This window comes from Nannobrachium achirus, assembly GCF_963921795.1.
Source record: "Nannobrachium achirus genome assembly, chromosome: 23".
Taxonomy (NCBI): Eukaryota; Metazoa; Chordata; class Actinopteri; order Myctophiformes; family Myctophidae; genus Nannobrachium; species Nannobrachium achirus.
In genome coordinates this window covers 22,176,698-22,199,427 of record NC_137830.1, presented here as the reverse complement: position 1 = coordinate 22,199,427, position 22,730 = coordinate 22,176,698, and the positions used below count along the sequence as shown (strand labels likewise).

At 43.4% G+C, this 22,730-nt stretch overlaps 1 protein-coding gene across 1 annotated transcript; it reads left to right on the top strand.

Annotated features, from left to right (window-relative positions):
- The first annotated feature begins 306 nt into the window (after window positions 1–306).
- dhx57 (DEAH (Asp-Glu-Ala-Asp/His) box polypeptide 57) lies at window positions 307–22,307 on the top strand. Its single transcript, XM_080754733.1, has 24 exons — window positions 307–465; window positions 873–1,073; window positions 1,664–2,204; window positions 2,583–2,866; window positions 3,353–3,468; window positions 3,894–4,084; window positions 4,988–5,109; window positions 5,465–5,660; window positions 6,742–6,866; window positions 8,102–8,235; window positions 8,371–8,425; window positions 8,809–9,032; window positions 9,470–9,586; window positions 9,888–9,984; window positions 11,378–11,551; window positions 12,489–12,689; window positions 13,760–14,036; window positions 14,501–14,596; window positions 14,710–14,793; window positions 15,927–16,064; window positions 18,459–18,533; window positions 18,803–18,937; window positions 20,542–20,742; window positions 21,149–22,307. Exons 1-24 carry the CDS (start codon window positions 356–358, stop codon window positions 21,290–21,292), a joined length of 4,038 nt encoding a protein of 1,345 aa, XP_080610859.1. The 5' UTR covers window positions 307–355; the 3' UTR covers window positions 21,293–22,307.
- The last annotated feature ends 423 nt before the right edge of the window (window positions 22,308–22,730 follow it).

The window sequence follows — 22,730 nt, the reverse complement described above, 5'->3', positions numbered from 1 at the left end:
TGAGAATCACTGACATAATGGATATTTAAGTCACTTTCCTATGCTTCACAGTGCACACTCTCTCTCTCACACACTTTGTCTCTCCATTTCTGACTCCCTCAGGCCCACAGGCACTCCCTCGAGCAGAGGGCGAGGTGGGGGCGGCCGCGGAGGAGGGGGAAGCCGCGGAGGGGGTGGCAGCCGTGGGGGCGGAGGTCGAGGAGGTCGAGGTGGAGGAGGAAGAGGTGGGCGGGGGGCCTCGGACAGAGACAAGAGAGGAGGTGGCAGGGGTGGCCGGGGGCTCCCCAGGTCCTTGGCGGTGGAGAGGCCGCGGCCCCGGCCCGACAGCGACGCCGGGCCTCGCCTCAGGCCGGACATGATGAGCTCCATGCCCATGCAGAAGATCTTCATGACCAACGAGAACCAGGAGCTGGTCAAGGAACTGCTGAGGGAGCTGCAGACGCACGAGTTTGACAAGCCCCATGAGTGAGTGCATTAGATTGATCCAACAGGGCATGTTGAGGCAGGGCAGCAACTGTCGAGGATCTTCTTAGCGGATATTCTTTTTTTTTTAGATGAATCGAATGAACCAGAATCACGTTTTCTTGGATACGTTTGTTAAGTTCTTATATATGCTATATACTTTTTTATAATTTACTAAATTAATTAGTCTGATTAAACTTACAATAAGCCCTCTATTTTATACTTTTGTGCGATGATGTTGCACCAAAATAGAAAAAAATAGCCAATCTACAAGCTCACAACCCACGTGATGGCTATTTTCACTGTCTTTGAAAATCATGTATTTCATTCAAATAGATTATTTGTGGGGGACACTGTCTTGTGTACAAAAGGTTTTGGGTTCGTCATTCAGTGTCACTCCTCTTTTCCAGTGAGTCTGATTCAGAATCAGATTACTTGGAAGAAGAGGATTATGATGAGTTGGACCATCGTGAGGATGGCCAGTATTGGAGCACTCATGACGAGCCTGCGGACAAAGCAGACTGCCCCGTGTACGAGTCTGACTTGGAGGAGGAGGAGAGAAGCACCCCTGAGCCTGTCATCTCTCTATTCGCCATAGGAAAACTGTGCAGGTGAATGTGTGCAGGGAATGAACTGCCTTGAATACTAGCGTCTCCATTTTCACAGATATTTAGTATAGCGTGTAAACTGCGCTATAAGTCTAAAAACTATGGCTTGTGCAGAATTTCCTTCTCTTGTCATTCTCCTGTGAATATGCTGCTCATATACAGTGGTTTAAATTAACTAAGTACATTTATTTCTCCACTACATCTTCTACTCCACTACATCTCAGAGGCAAATATTGTACTTTTACTCCACTACATTTATTTGAAAACTGTAGTTACTTTCAGATATAAATTTTAAAACACATTCATTAACCATTTTATACTTATGCTATTTGAACATAGCCGATCTACAAGCTCACAATGCGATGCGTTGTGAGCTTGTAGATCTGCTATTTTCAAATATTTTGTACTTTTACTTTTGGTACTTAAGTACCTTTTGATGCCAATACTTTTATTTATTTTTATTACAGACTTTTACTTGTAACAGAGTACTTCTACATTGCGTTATTGATACTTTTACTAGAGTAAAGAATGTGAGTACTTTTTCCACCACTGCTCATCTACCCGTGTCTTCAACCTCGTCTCGATTTTTGCAGGTACGGCTTTGACCGAGAGCGCAGCAGGCAGGCGCTGGAGTCTGACGGAGGGGAATTCGGCGCTACGTTGGAGCAGCTCCTCCAGCAGGTGTTCGTAGAGCGCTACGGCCACAAGGCCGTCTCCCCTGACGGCCTCCAGTCCACGCCCATGGACGAGTGTCTGAACCAGAGGCAGGAGGAGGCCCTGGCCCTCGCCGCCATCTACGGCGAGCGCTTCAACGAGCGCATCGCCAACGCCGTGTGGACGGTGACCCTGGACCTCCCCTTTCTGGTGGCCGCCGCCAAGAACGGCGGTCGAAACGGACCCGTCGGTGGCATCAGTTCCGGCGGCACCAAGAAAGTCTGCAATTTCTACATGAAAGGCCAGGGCTGCAGGTTTGGCGATAAGTGCAAGTTCAGCCACCAGCTCCCCACCAGAGGCCGGTCCGGAACCGGATCTCCAGACCTGACGGGACCCAGCCGGCCCGGCTTCAGCAGCGACGACCCACCCGAGTACGAGCTGGAGATCCGATTCCCCAAGGGGAACCGATACCCGTTCCAGGCAAGGTTATTATAGTTAACTAAAACCTAAAAAGCTCATGTCACCATGACTTCAGCCATAACATAAGGATTTCCCAATGCAGCTACTCCCAAATATGGAGTGTGTTGTGTTAACCTCAATGTGTCGTCATGGCATTAGGCGCAGGCAAATCCGTCATCTCCATATATGGGCACAAAAGGGACAATTACTGATAGATACAGACTACAGAGATCTCCATATATGGACATATCAGCATGCCCATATATGGGCATATACGGCTGACATAATTTATGGGCATAAATTGCAGGACTTATAGATACACTAAAACTATTAAATCTAAACTAAAATTAAGCTTTAAAAATATTCAACGAATGAAAACTGTAATAACTTTGGTTCCAGGCCCCGATTGTGGCCTTCAGCACGAATGACGACCGCGTGGGAGCCGCGGGGAGACTGAGCGTCACAGAGAGGCTGTTCGGAGAGGCGCTGGCCGCGGCCAAGAGCGCAGAGCCCGTGGTTTACACGCTCAGCACCCTCTGCGAGGACGAGGACGCCGTGAGCAAGCTGTTGTCCACCAGCCATCACAAGTACAGCAGCCTTCCTCCCGTGGTGACGGCAGCTCCACCCCCTATCGTCACGGCAGCTCCGCCCCCTCTCGCCACGGCCAATTGCAGGAGTGGGAGGTAGAGAAACTGACATTTTATCCTCTTAGTTAAGTAAGGTTTTTTCCATGAAGGAAAGGATTCTAAATAAGCCAATTGTTGGCTTCTTACTTTTCTTGAATGTCAACTTGTTTCTTTTCTTTCTTCTATTAGTTTTAGTTTTTTAATACCTTGTGCTAAATAGAATGAAAAAATGGATCTTAACGAAAATGTGCAGTCTCCAAATTAGATTTTATATACATAATTAATACATTTTATTGGTTCATTTACAGTATAATTAACAAATAAATGAGTTGGAAAAATCTTTGGCAGAGCAGTAGAATATTTCAATAGAATTTAGATCTTTTTCCTTTTTCTGCCTTTATTGATAGCCTAGGTATGACATGCAGCAAAGGTCGACGGGATCATTCAGGACTCGAACAGATTACCAGCCTAGGTGCCTGGACCACTACCCTGTGGCCCAGGCCTAATGGAATTCAGATCTTGATCAGTTTTTGTCATCCCTAGTGCGAGGAACAACGTGTCGCCTCAGGAGAGCAGGAGCAGCAGCAGTGGGAATCACACCAGCAACCTGAGGGCCAATCCAACAAACTGCAGCGCAAGCAGACACACACGCATCAATGGTGAGACACCCTCTGTGTTCATATACAGTAACTCTTTCAGCTCTACCGAGAGAGACTAGTCTCAAGCAAGCATAATGTTGTTAATAACATTAACCGTAACATTATTCTGTGCATGTCTTAATGAGTGAACATTTGGAACATATTATTTATTTCAATTGTTATGATGAATCTTATCGTGGACGTGTGCTATTCTCGTGTTTATCATATTGTACGTTTTTGGTATCGTTACATCCTTAATGCTTAAGTTTATTATTTTAGATATTCCCCGAGTACTCACCATGAACAGCATTGTCACAGTACGTATATAGTATGTGTGACTGATATATCACTCGAGAAGTGATTAATTAACTTGTAATCGTTCTTCATAAATGCATCTAAAAACTTGTTTCGTTCTCACGTGCCTCTGTTAACCTGTCCCTTACCAGCGAAAGAGACTGGTGACCCTGAGGAGCTGGACGAGAGGGACGAGGACAACGATGACGACCAAGAGGCCGTCGCCGTGGAGACGGAGAGCTACGTCAACCTGAGGAAGACCATGGTGAAGAGGCACGAGGTGAAAACGGAAAACCTGCTGCAGGAGAACGGCAAGCTATGCCGAGAGTTCAGGAGGAAACAGGTAAAAGATGGCTATCTTGGCTGTTAATTACGATACACGGTATAAACGGTACCATTGGTTCTCAAAGTGGGGTCCGGGGACCCCCAGGGGTCCTTGAGGGAGTTCCAGGGGGTCCCCAGATAAATGATAGTCAGGAACCAAATGGACCCAATGGTTCCTTTTCTACACTCCGAGTTAAATTAACATTGATTTTACAATATAAAGGTTGTGGACAATTTCAGCAAATCCAGCCATAATCCAGAGAATACCTATTTATCAGCATACATTTTATTGTGTTTCAGTTTCAGTTTTGTCTGCTCACTTCTTTGTGTCATAATTTGTCACCACTTCCATGTCTTTATGTCTATCCTGTATCACGAATGAGTTCTCCTGATCCTGCCTGAGATTGTAGAGACTCCTAATACCAAACAAATATTTTATCAGAATATTTACACAAAAACTAAACGAATCACCTGCAACACCTTTTAACCCATTTAGAACGCATCTTTGTCACGTTAGATTTTAACCACTTCAAGCTTTGTTTTATACTTTAGCTATTAAAAAATTGCAGATATACAAGCTCATGAGCTTGTAGCGCAGCACACTCATAGCGTGGCACGAGTGCCGCGCTATGAGCTTGTATATCATCTGCTATTAAAAAAAAAAGAAATCATGAACATTTTTGCAAATATTTGAATATACCGTATATATTTTTAAAGCGAACATTTGTAACTTTGTTTCTCTGGGTCCCTGGAACAACATATTTGAGATGGGGTTCCGCGGCCAAAAGCATATAATTCTAGGGGTTGTTAACATTAAAAGGTTTCGAAAACCATTAGGATGTAGAAGACATGTTTAGGTTATTTTTCAGGTCTTAATGTAATTGTTAGGTCTTGTGTGTGATTGTTGTGTTGTGACATTCAGTCTTCCAGGAGCTACACGTCCATGCTGCGTCAGAGAGAGAAGCTACCGGCCTGGCAGGAGAGGGACAACATCCTGGACCTCCTGGACGAGTGTCAGGTGCTGGTGGTGAGCGGCATGACCGGGTGAGTCCGCAACTACAGTACTCTGATGATTCGGCAAACAAAATGTTTTTTTTTATTTTTTTTATCTATCTTGCAAACCATGTGCTCTACACATCTGTATTCTGCTTCGTCCTGATTGGTGGAATTACAACCACAGTGTAGTGGATCTGATTCTGTTTTTAACAAATATGCATTCTGTGATGAATGTGAGTTAGTTACTATTGAAAGATTTTTGTAGCCGGTCGTGTTGCTACACTAGGCAACTCCTGCAGGTTGGCCAGGTTTACAGACATAATAAATGTTAAAAAAACAACAACAAAACAGACACATGTCAACACATTTCCTCATCAACTTTGTTTCACTTTGTGTATTAAAGGTGTGGTAAAACCACTCAGGTTCCTCAGTTCATCCTGGACGAGACGCTGGGCGGTCCCGCCGAGCATGTGGCCAACATCATCTGCACGCAGCCCCGCCGCATCTCTGCCATCACCGTGGCCCAGAGGGTGGCACAGGAGCGAGCAGAGCGCCTGGGCAGCTCCGTGGGATACCAGATACGTCTGGAGACCGTCAGAGTACGTGCACATCCAAAGCCCCTTTTCGACTGCAGCTTTAGCACCACACAACACCGCACCACACCACACCACACCACACCACACCGCACCACATAAAAAAATCTACATTTTCCATTACACAAAAGTACCCCTATTGGTGAGAAACAAATTGACCCTTTTAACTGTGATTATAATACAATATAAAGTATTAATGTATTACTATGATAACTATAATGCACTATAATAGATTATAATATTGGTTACACACAATAGAATCTATATCCTGGTGGTCTAAATGAAAGGTCAGTGAGTGATCAGTCATTATGAAGTGTTTGGCCCTGTTTGACCTAGCTCAGACCTAATGTACTTTAGATTGGATATTTTATGGAACCACGTTTAGTACCACTTTCACACCACTCTACCCAGGCCCTTGTAGTGGAAAACCTGTGTGTTGTGGTGTTGGGCAATGTCAGTGGAAAAGGGGCTCAACAGCACCGTGGAGTACACATTTTGGGTGAACGATAATGACTCTTTGGTCCGATATCCGTTAGCAGATTAACACGGTCTCTGCCATAAATCAAAATCGACTGTGTTTTGCCAGACTTCTCTTACCTTTTAATGTGGGCGCGAGCGTGTCCATCGTGCAAAATCGTGCACGATGGTGTGCATCAGTCGTGTGCACACCGTTCACAGCTTTCAAACAAAAAAATGCTGGGACCGGAAGCACTTTTTACGGGGGCGATTAGCGCCTGATCTGTATTAAACGGCGATTATACTTTTAATGGTTTTATAGTGATTAAAGCTTATTAAATTCTCTGGTTCCTCGGGCCTGGTAGAGAAAGACAACGTTTTTTTCTCCGGTTGGGTTTACCTTACACCTGTTAATAAATGATGGTCTGAAAACTGTTTATTCTATTTACCTGATTTATGGTGCACACTTTGCTTGTAGATCTGCTGTTTTAACTACTTTTGTGCGACGGCCTTGTATGATGAAGCAGGGCTTTACTTTGCGAAAAAATGTGCACATTTGAAACTTGGAGATGATATAATGGATGAAATTGACTGGTTGGATTAAGTAGTGTCCCTTCTGTGTCCGCTCCAGTCCTCAGCCACCAGGCTGCTGTACTGCACCACAGGAGTGCTGCTGAGGAGGCTGGAGGGAGAGGCCGACCTTACAGGGGTCACACATGTCATCGTGGACGAGGTGCACGAACGCACCGAGGAGAGGTGAGGACATATTGTTTCATGTGACAATGGTTAAGTGTGTCTGTGGGTTTTATAAACATTGAATAAATGAGAATTATTAACAAGAGCTTTGTTACCAACTACATTGGACTCATTGTACGAATGCACGTCCAATAGAGCAGTGGTTCTCAACCTGTGGATCGGAGGTCCCCAAACTATTTTGGGGGGTCCCCAGATGATTAACTTAATGTGCAACATCATTTTCTCACTCAACAGTAAACAAACCAACATAAAGTTTAAAGGACAACTTAGTTTTTTTTACAACAAGGGTTCATATTCATATTTTAGATTGTAATCAGAGAAAAGAAAAGATGAGTGTTAAAATGTTTTCATTTACTGCTTTCTATTGTTATAGCGATTTTAGTATTTTGATTTCAGTCGGTGGGGGCATGCGTACAAGAGGCTAAATATGTATTTTTAGACACAATAAGCCGGCAATTTCTTTGTTACTATTTACACCAGCCCACATAAGTCACATCTGCCCATGAAAGATTGCGGTGCATCTTGAGAATGGGCTCATTGTGTCTAAAAAGACACTTGCATGCATGCCCCCAACCTGGGGGCATGTATGCAAATCAAAATAGTTAAAATCACTAAAACGATAGAAAGATGTAAATTAAAATACTCATCTTCTTTTCTCTAATGACTATCTAAAATATGAACCCTTGTTGTAAAAAAACAAGTGTAAGTGTATAGAGGGTATCTGCACATTGGCCAATTTGTCAAATATTAGAGTCAAAAATTGTGAAAATAGCCGATCTACATGCCGATCTACATGCTTACAACACCTCGCAACGTAAGACGTTGTGAGCATGTAGATCGGCTATTTTCACAATAGAACCATGTCATACAAAATGTAATGCCTCAACTCTTAATACTAGTCAGGGTGCGGGTCCCCAGTTCAAATGTGATTATTTAGGGGCTTGCAGCCTGAAAAGGTTGAGAGCCACTGCAATAGAGTGCAAGTAACAGGAAGTTGGCCTGTTTGGTTCCACCCTCAGCTTTCCTCTCCCGGTCAAAGTGTCTTTGTTTACATTCTTGACCTTCCTAACTCTACGCGTTGTAATGGGAGCTGCTGACAGATGCAGTAGCGCAGCTCAGAATCTGTTCTTGAGAGAATTACCTAAAAACGGTAACAGTTTTGGACATACAAGGTTTCCACCCGACACGAGGATACAGTGAACACAGTATGTTTTTCTTCTTCTCTTCCACCTCAGTGACTTCCTGCTGATGGTTCTTAAAGACCTGATGGTGCAGAGACCAGACCTGAAGATCATTCTGATGAGCGCTACTCTGAACGCTGACCTGTTCTCTGACTACTTCTATAACTGTACCACCATCCACATACCAGGTGAACGCACGCTTGTATGCGCACACATCTTTTCTGACACTGTAATTTGCAGGTACAAGGTTTCTGCCCATCAGCGATGATATTACGGTAACACTACACTGCGTTTATTACTCTCTCTTCTTAATTCTCTCCCAGGTCGTACTTTCCCAGTTGACCAGTTTTTCCTTGAAGATGCCATAGAAAAAACACGGTTAGTATGTCAGTATTCCTTTAAGGCCAGAGGCCGATTCTACAAATGTCTTCTAGAACCTGACTATATTGGTGGTTCTCAAAACATTTTCACGTCAAGGACCCCCAAAGTTTTATGTATTTGGCTACAGACACCCATCTCAAAATAGTGTGTTTCCAGGGACACCCCAGAAGCAAATATTTTAGTTAAAATTGTTAAATATATATATTCAAAGATTTGCACACATTTTAAAGATGTTATAGCTGCTATTTCTCAATAGCCAAAGTATAAATGAATTATTGTATAGCCTAAAATCTAAAATTACACAGATCTTAATTATAAGCTCTAGCACGGCAAGTGCATGACACCATAATCAAGCAGCACGTCTCTCTCTGTTCTTCCAGCTATGTGATTGAGGACGGCAGCCCTTACATGCGCTCAGGAAAACAACAACAGAGCGGTTCCAACAGTGGAGGACGGGGTGGCAGAGCGGCACAGCCCAAAGGTGTGGTGGACGACCTGGGAGAAGACATGTGGAACTTCATGTCCCTCTGTAGGAGCGACTTCGTCAAAGACAGCATCCCTGACCAGCAGCTCGGCCTGCAGGAGCTCACTATGAGATACAAAGGTGAACTAGGAACTTAACTAGTGTTAATGTATCGATAAATTCACTGAATCTGCAGCGCCACACAAAAGTAGCAGATCTACAAGCTCGAAACGCGGTTTGAGCTTGTCTACCTCCTGTTCTGCTATCTTTGAATTTGAATCCTGAAAATTAACATTTTTGGACCGTCAGACTGAGACAAAATGCTGGAGGGTATTGCACTGGGTATTGGAGTCCCGTACATGCATAGTTCCCAAACCTTTTTTCCTTGGAGCCCCCACTCTGACATATGTCACAATCTGAGACCCCTCAACATGTGTAGACCATTGTTCTATAGGACGAATAGAGACTATTTTCACTGTTAATGTTCTAGAAGGCTCTGTGATCTTTGGTGCCTCCCGGACCCTAGGGTGGGAAACACTCTAGTCTAAATGTTGTTTTTTGTTTTGTTTTTTCTGCAGACACCAAAAAGTCTGTTCTGAAGACCATGTCTATGATGGACCTGGACAAGATCAACATGGACCTGGTGGAGAGCCTGCTGGAGTGGATTGTAGATGGAGACCACAGCTACCCGCCAGGTTGGACACATTCCTACTGTATATGTACTCTCTCAGGAGAACACCAGAACATGCAGATTGTATTAGATTTGAACTATATTATGAACCCTAGCATTTGTCCCAAAAATATCTCTTACCTTGCAAAATGATTTGGTGATTGCAACCAACCTGAAATGTATTTTCTGTTTGTCAAGGAGCTGAAGAGATTGGAATTATTGAACATAGAGCTCTAAATATAGAACAAAAAACTACTTTTTGTTTTAACAGTAAAATATCACTTACCTTTAACCTCCTTGTTCCGGTGTGTTCTGTGTGTCTGTAGGTGCTGTTTTGGTATTCATGCCGGGTCTGGCAGAGATTAAGATGCTCTACGAGCAGCTACAGTCCAACAGACTGTTCAACAACAGGAAAGGAAACAGGTTTGTGTGTGAAAAGGTTTGTGTGTTGTTGCCACTCTGTGTGAGTGAGTGAGTTAGACAGACACGCGCATGCTTGCATAATTTAGGAAATCGGGACCATTTTTAGTTTTATTATGTGTTTAGAGGCTAGAGATTAAAGCTTTAAAAATGTTTTTGAAATGGGGCTTAAAGTGATAGTTCACCTATTTTTGACATGAAGCTGTGTGAAATACTTGCCATTAAAATAGTGGTTACAAATGTATTAATCCAGTCAGAGTTCTGGTCAGTTTTAGATTAATATGAAGTAGTTCCGGTGATTTGGCAGGGGCTCATGGCCCAATCATTAAAAATAGATGAATCCACAAAACTAGCTTCATTTGTATTGTTGACCTATTTCTACCAAATAGACCAACTTTCGTTCAACTTTGACCCCTCTGTCACATGGTACTATTTTTTGTGTCCAGTATCACTACGCCGCTGCAACGTATTTCCCCAAAACAAGGTGCTTTGCAGGCAGCTGATCAGAACGAAACCTCGCTCTATATGGTAGAAATAGGCCAACAATACAAATGACGCTAGTTTTGTGGATTAATCTATTTTCAATGATTGGGCCACACCAAATGGCCCCCACCCCATTGGAACTACTTAATATTCATTAGAAACTGACCAGAACTCTGACCACGGGACTCTGGTAATCAATTAATACATTTTTAACCACTGTTTTAATGGCAAGTATTTCACACAGCTTTATATCAAAAATAGGTGAACTATCACTTTAAGTGGTTAAACAACACACATGTTTAAAGTGCATCACACTTGGTAATTTTTTTGTCCTACAAAATGCTAAACACATTCTGATTTTAATCAGTATACTGTACTGTATACCGGGGTTAAAGTTCTCAGTCCTGGGACTGATTTCAGTCTTGAGGATTCCATAGGGGCCATTTCTGAGATCAGTTGAAGACAGTTCAGAACTTCAGGGAAACACCCCAAATATTGGTGTGTGCTGCACGCGCCATGTTTCTAAAATCACATATTGGGATATTGTCTGAAAATAAATGTCAGTCTTGGGATTTTTTTTGCTTTAACCTCTGTGTATATGGTGAATGTGATTTATGTAAAACAAGTTTGTTTTACATAAATCAATGAATAAATGTGAATTTCTTGTTAATTCTGAAGATGCAAAATAATTGCGATTATCTCATATAATTCGCTGTGCTGTATTATTTATTTAGATTATTGGAACTGGTCAGTCATTTCTGTCATGTAATGAGTCACATCTGCCTTGTGCAAGTTTTATTTACAAAGCTTAAAAGGCGAGCATAAGTCATTCAGATTCATGTTCTGATGATCAAGGCAAAATACATCAAATCGTTAATGATGTGTGCGCGGGTCTTTCTGGTTCCTGTGGCAGGTGCGTGGTGTACCCGCTCCACTCGTCACTGTCCAACGAGGAGCAGCAGGCGGTGTTCAACCGGCCGCCAGAGGGAGTCACCAAGATCATCATCTCCACCAACATCGCCGAAACCTCGGTCACCATCGACGACGTGGTGTATGTCATCGACACCGGCAAGATGAAGGAGAAGAGGTCATTATGTGGTTTGTTTTTTAAAGGAGAGTGGACGGTCCACTCCCCTTCTCTAGACCAGGGGTCTTCAATAGGGGGTCCGGGACCCCTAGGGGTCCTCAGAGTTAGGACATGCATACTCCACTTTTAGAGTGCAATATGACATCATTCAAAGGCAGGCATGCAAACTTGTAGACGTTTTGAATCCAAATAGGTCATTTGTGTGAATCATGCAGATCCGATGAGAAAATGTTTACTTACTACTACTTACTAGGGGGGTGGGGGGTGTCGGTCGGCAGAAAAGGTTGTTCGACAAGCGTAGATGGCTTTTTCGGTCATTTTATTTTGAAGGTTCAGTCTGAAGTCTGTATGTTTCTGAACCAGTCGGATGAACTCAAAATCTCGCTCATGTGGTGTGCAGAAGGTCTAAGAAGTGGGTAAACGTCTGAAAATACTCGTTAACAAAAAACATTAACTTAAACGTGACGATAGTGCTGTCAAACAAGCATGAATCTATCTATGAAATCTATGGAAAACGTTTAATAGGAATATATTTATTATATATATTGGGGGGTCCCTGCTTCACTTATCTCTCAACTAAAGGGTCCTTGGCCTGAAAAACATAGAAAACCCTTTTCTAGACACTATACGGTAGAGGGTTTCAACAGGCACTTGCACACATAGACTGTGTGAGGCTTGAGCCCCTGCCCTTTTTATCCATGAATGCAGTTTTTACTATGGTGAAAGAAATTGATTATGCTTAGTTCAGTTTAGTATCAAGCACCGAAAATAGCCGACCTCCAAGCTCACAACGCGTCGCAGCACAACACGTTGTGAGCTTGGAGGTCTGCTATATTTCATCCCCTGCCTCACATTCTCTGCACGTCCCTGGGTTTCAATCCTAACTGTGCGCTCACAGCGAAGGCCTTATTTTTTGTGGTGGTGTCTGTCGTCTCAGGTACGACGCGTCTAAAAGCATGGAGAGCCTGGAAGACTCGTGGGTGTCGCGGGCCAACGCGATGCAGAGGAAGGGTCGCGCGGGACGCGTGGCCTCGGGGGTCTGCTTCCACCTGTTCACCAGCCACTGCCTCCAGCACCAGCTGCAAGAGCAGCAACTCCCTGAGATACAGAGGGTACCTCTGGAGCAGCTCAGTCTCAGGTAACGTCTGTCATTTTTTGGGACGCACAATACTGTTCATTTGGCCGATGACTGCATGGTGAAATCGACCATACTGATACAGAGGGTATGCGCGTGACATCATCATCATACCCGGAAGTTATGCTGGAGTGCCTACTGAGTGGCAAGAAACTACCTTCTGGCCTTGACAGCCCATACATCCAAACAGAAAAGTCCTATCTGATTGTATTAAACAACGTTAAATGATGGCAAATCGAGGCACTCACTTGTTGCATGCACATACCCTCTATACGAGCAATACCAGTGTTATACAGTAACTGTGATTCTGGGTGCAGATGCCGTTATAAAACAACTGATTTATTAGGCCTACTGCAATTTCAATTTAGGCATTTAGCAGAAGCTCTTATCCAGAGAGACTTGGCAAGGTATAGAGAGATAGTGTAGTGCCTCAGTAAACTAGGATCACAGGTAGACCAAGAACCATACATTGAACATATTGGTTCAAAATACTTAAATGTTGTATTTTTACTTAACATACCCAATCTACAATCTCACAACTAGAGTTCCCCAATTCTGCCCGAACCCGACCCTACCAGACAATTTCGGGCTCAATGAAAAAATAAAATATATTTTTACGTTATTTTATTACTTTTATTCTGTGATAAATTCTTCCCGAACCCTACCCGACCTGAGGGGCCTGGCCTTCATTTTTAGGCCCGTTGAGAGCTCTACTCACATATGACATTCAGGGTTCCCACTGTCATGAAATTCCTGGAAATATTTTGAAATTAGAAAAACTGTTTTTCAGGCCTGGAAAAGGTTTGGAATTAAACAAATGTTTTGGAAAATTGTAAATGTTTAGCTTGTAGATGTCACGCGACACATTCGCTCGAGTCTGTCTTGGTGCGTTGATAACACACTGGTTTAAGAGTCTCATTATTGCACCAAATGTTTGCGATAAGCCTGGAAATTGGGTAAAAGTTGGGTAAAAGTTATGGAATAGTTTTGAAAATTCATTGTTTAAAATGTGTGGGATACCCTGGACATTGCTGTGATCTTTTCTGACCTCATCTCTCACCACTTGTCTGTAGAATAAAGATCCTGGACCTGTTCGCCGAGTGCTCCCTGGAATCGGTCTTCTCCCGGCTCATTGAGCCCCCGGCCATGGGCAGCGTGGAGGCGGCCAAGCAGCGCCTGCAGGACCTCGGGGCTCTGACCCCCGATGAGAAGCTGACTCCGCTGGGCTACCACCTGGCCTGCCTGCCGGTGGACGTGCGCATCGGGAAGCTCATGCTCTTCGGAGCCATTTTCCGCTGCCTGGACCCGGCGCTCACCATCGCCGCCAGCCTGGCCTTCAAATCCCCCTTCGTGAGAAATCGTTTTTTGTTTTGTTTTGTTTGTGTACTTTTATTCACCGGTGGAAAAAGTGCTCACATTTTTACTCGAGTAAAAGTATCAATAAGGCAATGTAGAAACACTACACTGGATTTCAAAATGCACCTGAGTAAAATTACAAAAGTATTTGGCATTAAAATGTACTTAACATACCATGCATCACATCTCAATGCATTGTGAGCTTGTAGATCGGCTATTTTCAAATGGCCGAAATGTATATAGGGCTGAAGTGGTTACTGTATGTTTTGTAATAATAATCAATCTACAAAGTAACTAGTAACTAAAGTTTTGAAATAAATATACAGTATTTGCCTGGTGGATAATGTTACTTCTCACATTAAGATTCACCCCAGTTCAGTTTGTTAGCCACATATTATTCCCAGAGTATAACATTCTTATGTTCTTTCTTCTATTCCCTTCTCTTCTCTCTCCACTAGGTGTCGCCATGGGACAAGAGAGAGGAGGCCAATGAGAAGAAGTTGAGCTATGCTCTGGCCAACAGCGACCACTTGGCTCTTCTGCAGGCTTATAAGGTTCTAACAGAGTTTCTGTGTGGAGCACTCATTTAAAAAAACAGTCTTGAGTGCTTGCTACAACGTTATATACAGTACTTGGCTCATGTAGAAAGACTAATTCTCTGTTTCAGGGATGGTGCAACGCGGCAAAGAACGGCAACCAAGCCGGCTTCCGGTACTGCAGGGAGAACTTCCTGTCTGGCAGAGGCTTACAGGTGTGACTTTCAATTTAATTCAAATGTATTTTAAGTGTCAAATCACAACACGTTGTCTCAAGACACTTCACATGTAGAGCATGTAGAGCAGAGACCCACAACATTGTCCCACCATGAGCGAGCAATTTTGCGACGGTGTCAACGAAAAAACTCCTCCTTAACTGGAGGAAACGTCAGGCAGACCCATGCTCTAGGGTGGCCTTCTGCCTCGACCGTGTCGGAGTGAAAGAAAGAAAGAGGGGGAAGAGAGAGACCTTTTGGAACCTATACACTGTTATACATTTCAATCTGGAAGACATCGCTGTGTCTCATTAGTTGTTGCTTTACATATCTCTGCTGTCGGGCCGAAACCTCCTAACTCCAAAATGTTCATTTTAGATCAAGTGGAGTTAAGAGGTTTTGACCGAAGGACTTTTTACTACTTTTCATTGGTTCAATATTATTTTAACCAACACACAGGCGTAAAGGGTGTTCAATAGCACATATTTATGAAAAAAGAGAGGGGCAATTGGGTGGAGTTGGCTGGTTTGGCAGAACGTTTGGAGTTAGGAGGTTTTGTCCCAAGCACTTTTTACTACTTTCCATTGATTCAATATTATTTTAACCAACACTCAGATGTAAAGGGTGTTCAATAGCCCTGATTTATGCCAAAAAAATCTAAAACCTCAAAATTTGAGTTAAGAGGTTTTGGCCAGACAGTGACGATATAGCAACATGATTTATTTCAACAATGTTCAATACGAATTTGGAGGTTTTCAGAAAACCTTGGAATGCATTTTCAGGTCTAAAGGGGTTAAGTCGAGTGTCTTTTATTGAATGTTCAAAATTGTGTTTACAGTCACCCACATTCAGTCCCTCTATGACTACGCCTGTACCTCCTGGTACTCCAACACCAACAAGCCATTAAAGACTAAACTCCAAACCTCCCAAAATAAACTAATTAGACTACTACTTAACCTGGGCCCATGACCCATGTTTCTCCCACACACTTTGCAAGCCTAGGGTGGCTCAATGTAGTAGAGGTAGTCATCACTTTCTCCCATAAGACAGGCGAGAAGTGAGACTCCCCAGGGCTTGTCAGGTACTGTAGTTGTTGATGATGATGAGCGTATGTCATTGTTATGTCTATGCAGGAGATGGCCAGCTTGAAGAGGCAGTTTACGGAGCTGCTGTCGGACATTGGCTTTGTTAAGGAAGGACTGCGGGCCAGAGTCATAGAGAGGATGTGTTCTAATGGTACCGACGGTGTTCTGGAGGCTACTGGACCTGAGGTGCGCACGCACGCACGCACGCACGCACGCACGCATGCACGCACGCACACACACACACACACACACACACACACACAGAGGTTTTATGAATAACTAGAACTAGCAACAGTCAGCAAGTCACTCCTTTCACGCTGGTAGCAGCTGGGAGGATGACAGCGAAAGACTAGACGATCTACAAGCTCACAACGTGTCGGGTGAGATGCATTGTGAGCTTGTAGATCGGCTATTCATCGTGCCATTAAATAATTACACTGTTGAATGTCCACCCTTAACCCTGCATTCCATTATAGTGTTATTATGGTTAAGTTGAAATAATAATTATTCAAGTTGTATAATTATTTTGCTTTAATAATGAAGGAATCACTTTATTATTATAATAATGAGAAGAAACAATATATCATCTATCTATCTATCATCAGAGAGATGCTGGAGACACTATTAGCGAGGAGCAGTGCAGGATTCTCACAGAAAAAGCAGATATGCTAATTTTCTTGCAAAAGATCATGACTGAGTCATGATCTCAGGTTCTCAACTTCTCAGCCTAAATATCAAACAGCCTAAAATGTGCAACCCTAACAGTGCAGTGTGTTGTCTAATTAAAGATCTGCCTACCTCAGTCATAAATGTAATGTGCAATCATTACAATAAAGCTGCATTTGTCTTCTTGCATTTGTGTTTATGTACTTCTATATTATAATAAGTCATCAAAAAATACAAAAAAGGTGTATATTTGGAACCGTTATAGGAACCGGTCTTTTCCGGAATCAATTAGAGGGAACCGTAAAACCGTTAAAGAATGGGAACCGTTTAAATCCAAACGGCAACACACTATTGTTGACTGCATATTGAGACTGTAAAAGTGAAGCTTTTGGTCATGCTTCACACACTGTTGCCACTGTTTTCATTCTTCACATGACATCACATTAACACGTTGCAAGCCGCGGCAGAACCCTCTGAACAGAGGTAGCGCCGAAGAAATAAGCCATTTATTTACAAACATGTTTTAAAAAAACAAAGCCCACATGATAACAACACGTAATGGAGTGCTCGACACAGCGTACACATTCATCCTGCAGAGGTCGGCGATCTTACTTTGGCGAGGCGGAGGGGAGATCAATTCCATTCGTTTACGTGCGGCGAAGCAGGGAAAGGAGCGATAGAGAAGCGGCGCCCGAACGTGATTGAAACCGCGATCCACGAACAGAGACAAAGACCAGCCATCTTGTTTGAGCTTCTTGTTGATTTTCAACACTGGGGAGAGGATGAGGCTCCTCCTGGCCAGCCATCCATCCAGAATGTGAGTCAACGGCGTGGCCTGCTGGATATTAGGAGTATCACACCCAGCACCAGAAAATGACTGTCAGAGCATATTAACCGTTTCAGATCGCTCCAAAAAGACACAGAGAAGAATTTCCGATGTTTTTTTTTTTTATTATTATAATTTATATCAAAAGTCCGGGAATAGACGTGTGGCTGATGAGACCCAGTAGGAAGTCCGAGGGAGTACGGCCAGGCTTAGAAGGTGTTAATATAAATGGTAAGACGGAATTCGGTTCCCAGAGGATTCCTTGTGACTCGCGTCAGTGCAACCACACTTGATATTTCCCAGAATTGCACCTTTCTAGTTTCTTTGTCATCATCACCTCCAATTTCACTTGTCTGTCCTGTATACCGTATGAGTTCTCTCTCCTGATTGAATCAAACTGATATTGGTATAAAAAAAGGTTTATCGTGTTTATTAAAGGGCTATTAGAGCTGGTGGAAGACCGCTGTTACTGAACCAACACTCGATAGCAATGATTGGTATTGGAATATAGAATGGTTTAACACAGGGGTCTTCAACAGGGTGTCTGGGGCCCCTCAGAGTTACTATGGGGGTCCTCCAAATCTTTGTGTGATAGAAACTTTTATTTCCCCTTTTTTATATTAACCACTTGAAACCTTAGCGTCCATATTATTAGAAATTTTGCCAAAAATAACAGATCTACAAGCTTACAACGCTACACTGGGAGGCGTTGTGAGCTTGTAGATCGGCTATTTTCGGCAAAGAGCTTTGGAGGGGAAAAAGAGCAGGCTAAGTACAGTGAAAGGTCAAGTTTATTACGTATTGATGCGGTTCAAGTGGTTAAATATCTGAAAACACACATTAACATGAATCCAAAATACACTAATGATTGTGCTGTCAAACATTTAAACTATATGGAATCTATGAACAGGTTGTGGGGGTCCCTGCTTCATCTCTCTCTCAGCCAAGGGGTCCTTGGCCTGGAAACGTTGAAGAACCCTGGTTTAACACTTATGTTAACAAAGAATATCATTACAGCACCTTTAAAATGAACATGAATACCAAAGATATGTGCCGCATAGATAAGCATCTTTCTTCCTTGCCACCAGGCCAACCTGAACTCGGACAACATCCGTCTGATGTCTGCCATGCTCTGTGCTGCTCTCTACCCCAACGTTGTCCAGGTGAGCTCTCACTCATTCAGTTAACGTAGCAAATAAGCAAATAACTTAAAATATCTGATGCAAGCACATAATACGTTTTTTTTAATAGATAGAATCTAGGGTTGTGAGTTTGTACCTGAAAGCTTGTATCTGAAGTAAATAAATGAATACATTAATTAATTAATTTGATAAATAAATACATAAATAGGTTAGAACATGTAATCAGTGTTCTAGGTCTCTCCAAGACCGATCTCTTCATGATATGATGTGTGTGCGGTTCCCTTGGACAGGTGCGCTCTCCGCAAGGGAAGTACAAACAGACCAGTAAAGGAGCCATGAAAATGCAGCCCAACGCAGCCGAGCTCCGCTTCATGACTAAGAACGACGGCTGTGTCAACATACACCCCTCCTCTATCAACTACACGGTGAGAGAGAGACATCTGGATCTGGAACCTTGTTTCATGTTTCATTCCAAACTAGGGGCTAGAACTAATTATTCCTTCCACTGCTTGTCGCTACTGTTGTATCCTACTTGCTCACCTGCCAGTGAGGAGCCCCCATGGGAGGACGTAGGGCCGTAGGACCTACAGGCTGGCGTGGAGCCTGTACTCATACAGCGTAGAAGTATGTGCAGTGCCAGTGACGTCGATTCTCGCCGGGGATGCTGGGGTTACTGGGGGCGTGTTCTCTCCCCAGCGTCATCATTGCCCACACCCTAGGTGGAGTTGGCTAAAGGGCCTTTCTGTGTGGAGTTTGCATGTTCTCCCCATGTCTCCTAGGGTAGATACCCTCACAAAAACATGCAGTAATCCTGGTCTCTATAATGCCTCCCCCTGGCCAGCCCTGGGCGCCTGATGGAGGGGAATGGAACTGGTTGGAATAACGTGTTCCTTCCACGCGCTACGTCCAACCGGGGAAGCTCCCCCCTTCAGGTGATAAGATGTGCCCTGCTCACTCCTCATGCACTGAAGGAAGCATGAGCTCAGTTTGGGGCCCTCCCCAGGTTGGCAGAGGGAGAGCAGAGCCCAGGATTACAGTTTAGGCAATAGGCTATATGCACAGCAGCCATATTGGAGAGAAGTTGGGTCTCTTCCCACTTCCTTCAAAGGTGTTACCAATGATACTAATGAAGGTTATGTTCCATTTTATGTAGTACAGTGGTTCTCACACCTTTTATTTCAAGGACCCCCATAACTCTGAGAGTGTACAAATTTGTACACTCTCAGAGTTACACACCTTTTTAAGAGGCCATTTGGAACCCCCAAGGAACCACTTTGAGACCCACTGATGTAGCAGAGTGTTTCCAGTGAGGCCAACATGCGCAATATCAGCACCCTGAATCTGTTTGACCAGAATGGAACAGGGCCTTCATTAGTATTATTGGTACTGTAACACCTGTGAAGGAAGTGGGAAGTGACCCAACTTCTCTCCAAAATGGCTGCTGTGCATATAGCCAATAGGCACAGAGAGAAGTATGTGCAGTGACAAATATCACCCTTCCCACCCTGCTTGCCAAACAGGGACCAGTTGTGTTCGTATAGACACTTGTTGAAGCCGGATGCGCCGCGATGGAGTCTAACTAACTAACTGATAAACAATGTAAACAATGTATAGGAATTATCTATTATTATCAACATTACTTTAAATAGGCATGTGCAGGTGGTATGTGTGTGAATGTGTGTGAATGTGAATGTCTTAATATAAAACAACAAAAAAACAGTCTCACCATCATCCCGAGGAAGAGTCAGCATACAGTGTACTCACTGTATGGTCTTGTGCAGAGCAGCTCACTGAGGGCGTGTGCACAATCTGATCTACTTCCCAATTCTGACTTCACATGAGTCAACATCTTTTTAGCATGTCGTGAGAAGGAACCATTACTTAGGCAAGACCTATACAGTAGTTGTGAGAGTGAAGTAACTTCCTACAATAAACAACACACACACACAAAAAAAGAAGAGAAAAAAAAAGAAAAACAAATTAACTGATTGGTGGACAGTTACTTTATTTGTGTGCCGTTGTGGTCCAGGTGCGTCACTACGACAGTCCCTACCTGGTGTACCATGAGAAGGTGAAGACCAGCCGCGTGTTCATCAGAGACTGCAGCATGGTGTCAGTCTATCCCCTGGTGCTGTTCGGAGGAGGCCAGGTCAACGTCACTCTGCATAACGGCGACTTTGTCATCTCCCTGGACGACGGCTGGATCCGATTCGCCGCCGCCTCGCACCAGGTAGGCGAGAACATTTGCTGAACATGCTGAAAACGAGCAGCCGTGCTCACTGCTCAGCTACTTCCCTGGGTAAATAAAGGTTAATAAAGTCAAATAAAGATAAGGAACGGGAGCTCTCCTGGTCAACCAAACAATGGGGCCATCGAACCTGAAGCATAATCTGCAAGCTCACAACACATGGCGATGTGACTGGTTGAGCTTTTTAGTTCGGCTATTTTCACTATTTGTGAAATGGGGCTTAATTGATTCATTCATAATTAATCATTTAATTAAAATATTTTGGTGGGGGTGTCGCGGAGTGACACAAAAGTTCTCTTCTGTGTCTTGAGCTGAAAAAACAAACAAACAAACAACCTCCTGAACTAGACGGTAGCCATCGTTATCATCTCACGTGTGTTTCCACTAGGTGGCAGAGCTGGTGAAGGAGCTGCGCTGGGAGCTTGACGAGCTGCTGGAGGACAAGATCCGAAGCCCCAGCATGGACCTGTGCACCTGTCCCCGAGGCTCCCGCATCATCCACATGATCGTCAAACTCATCACCACACAGTAGTAGCCGCACAGCAGTGCGGACGCGCCGCTATTCACACTGGTGGTTGGAAAAAACTTTAAACATTTTCAACTCCCAAGGACCCCCAGTTTAGGACCTATAGACCTACCACTGGATATGGAACCACCTATAACTCGTGACAGTGTGCAAATGCAAATGCATTTGTACACTTGTCAGAGTTACAGACCCATAAGGATATATTTTTACAACGCTGGTGGTCCCCAGACGTTGAGGAAGTTGGTGGTTCTCAAACCCTTTTTCATGTTAAGGACCCCCAAATGTATTATATATTTGGTGTTGGACGCTCACCCTCGTCGAGGGACCCCCCATACAATTGGTGTCAAAAACGTTATATTAAATATTCAAGGTTTTTTCATATTTCTTTCGAGTTTTTGTTTGAAAATAGCAGATCTACACACCTGACAACAAGGAAGCACCCACAGACATAAGAATTTAGACAGATTTATCATAATCCATCCTGTGCTTGTCTGCGAGGCACTGAAATTGCTCCTTTTTATCAAACGGATGTAACAATGGAAATTGTTATGGATCTACGCAGTTGCCTCCAATTAAGGCAGTGGATGGTATGGTTAATAGCCAATTAGCATCCGCTGATGTATGTTTTACGGTCTTAATCCTACCTGAAATGCTGCAAATGCTACTGGACAAGCAGTAGAGAAGGTTTACTACTTCCATGCTGCCACATGATGTGCAAAACAATTGTGTGACTTAGATGCGAGTATAATAGAAATTGTAATTTGTATACATTTGCGCCATTTTTCTTCAGTTCAGGGAAACCCGCGTGTCATTTTTAATGAGTCGTGTGTCCCTGCTCACAACTGAGAATCGTATTTGAGTCCATATTGGATTTCCTAGACGGAAAATGACTGCACATATTAATGTGGGCATGCATGTGTTCGCATGTCTGATTGAGGGCTCAGAGAGCTCCCGCATGTTTCTTGTTGGCTTTACATTTCTTGAATGTATGAACTTCTTATTGCGTTGATGTCAAAAACACAACTTCACATGAACAAAAGGGCTCACCGAATTACAAACAATTTGGTCAGTTGCCAAAGAATTGGAAAGCCTGTATCTTAACACATCTCTGATTTGAAAGAATAAAAAAGTGTAAAACAAGTTAAACTATTTTTTTTTGTTTTGGCCATTTCTTCACATTTTCAATGTGGCATGCAGGCAGCTGTGAAAGAAGTACTTACACATTTTCACTTAAAACAGCAGATCTACAAGCAAGTTGTGAGCTTGTAGACTGGCTATTTCCAAATAGACACAGTATTAAATGGGGCTTAAATGGTTAATGTTATCATGTATGTTTAATACATTAACCATTAAAGCCCTATTCGTTTATTTTTACAATTAAAGGACAACTTCGTTTTTTTACAACAAGGGTTCACATTTTAGATAGTCATTAGAGGAGAGTCGT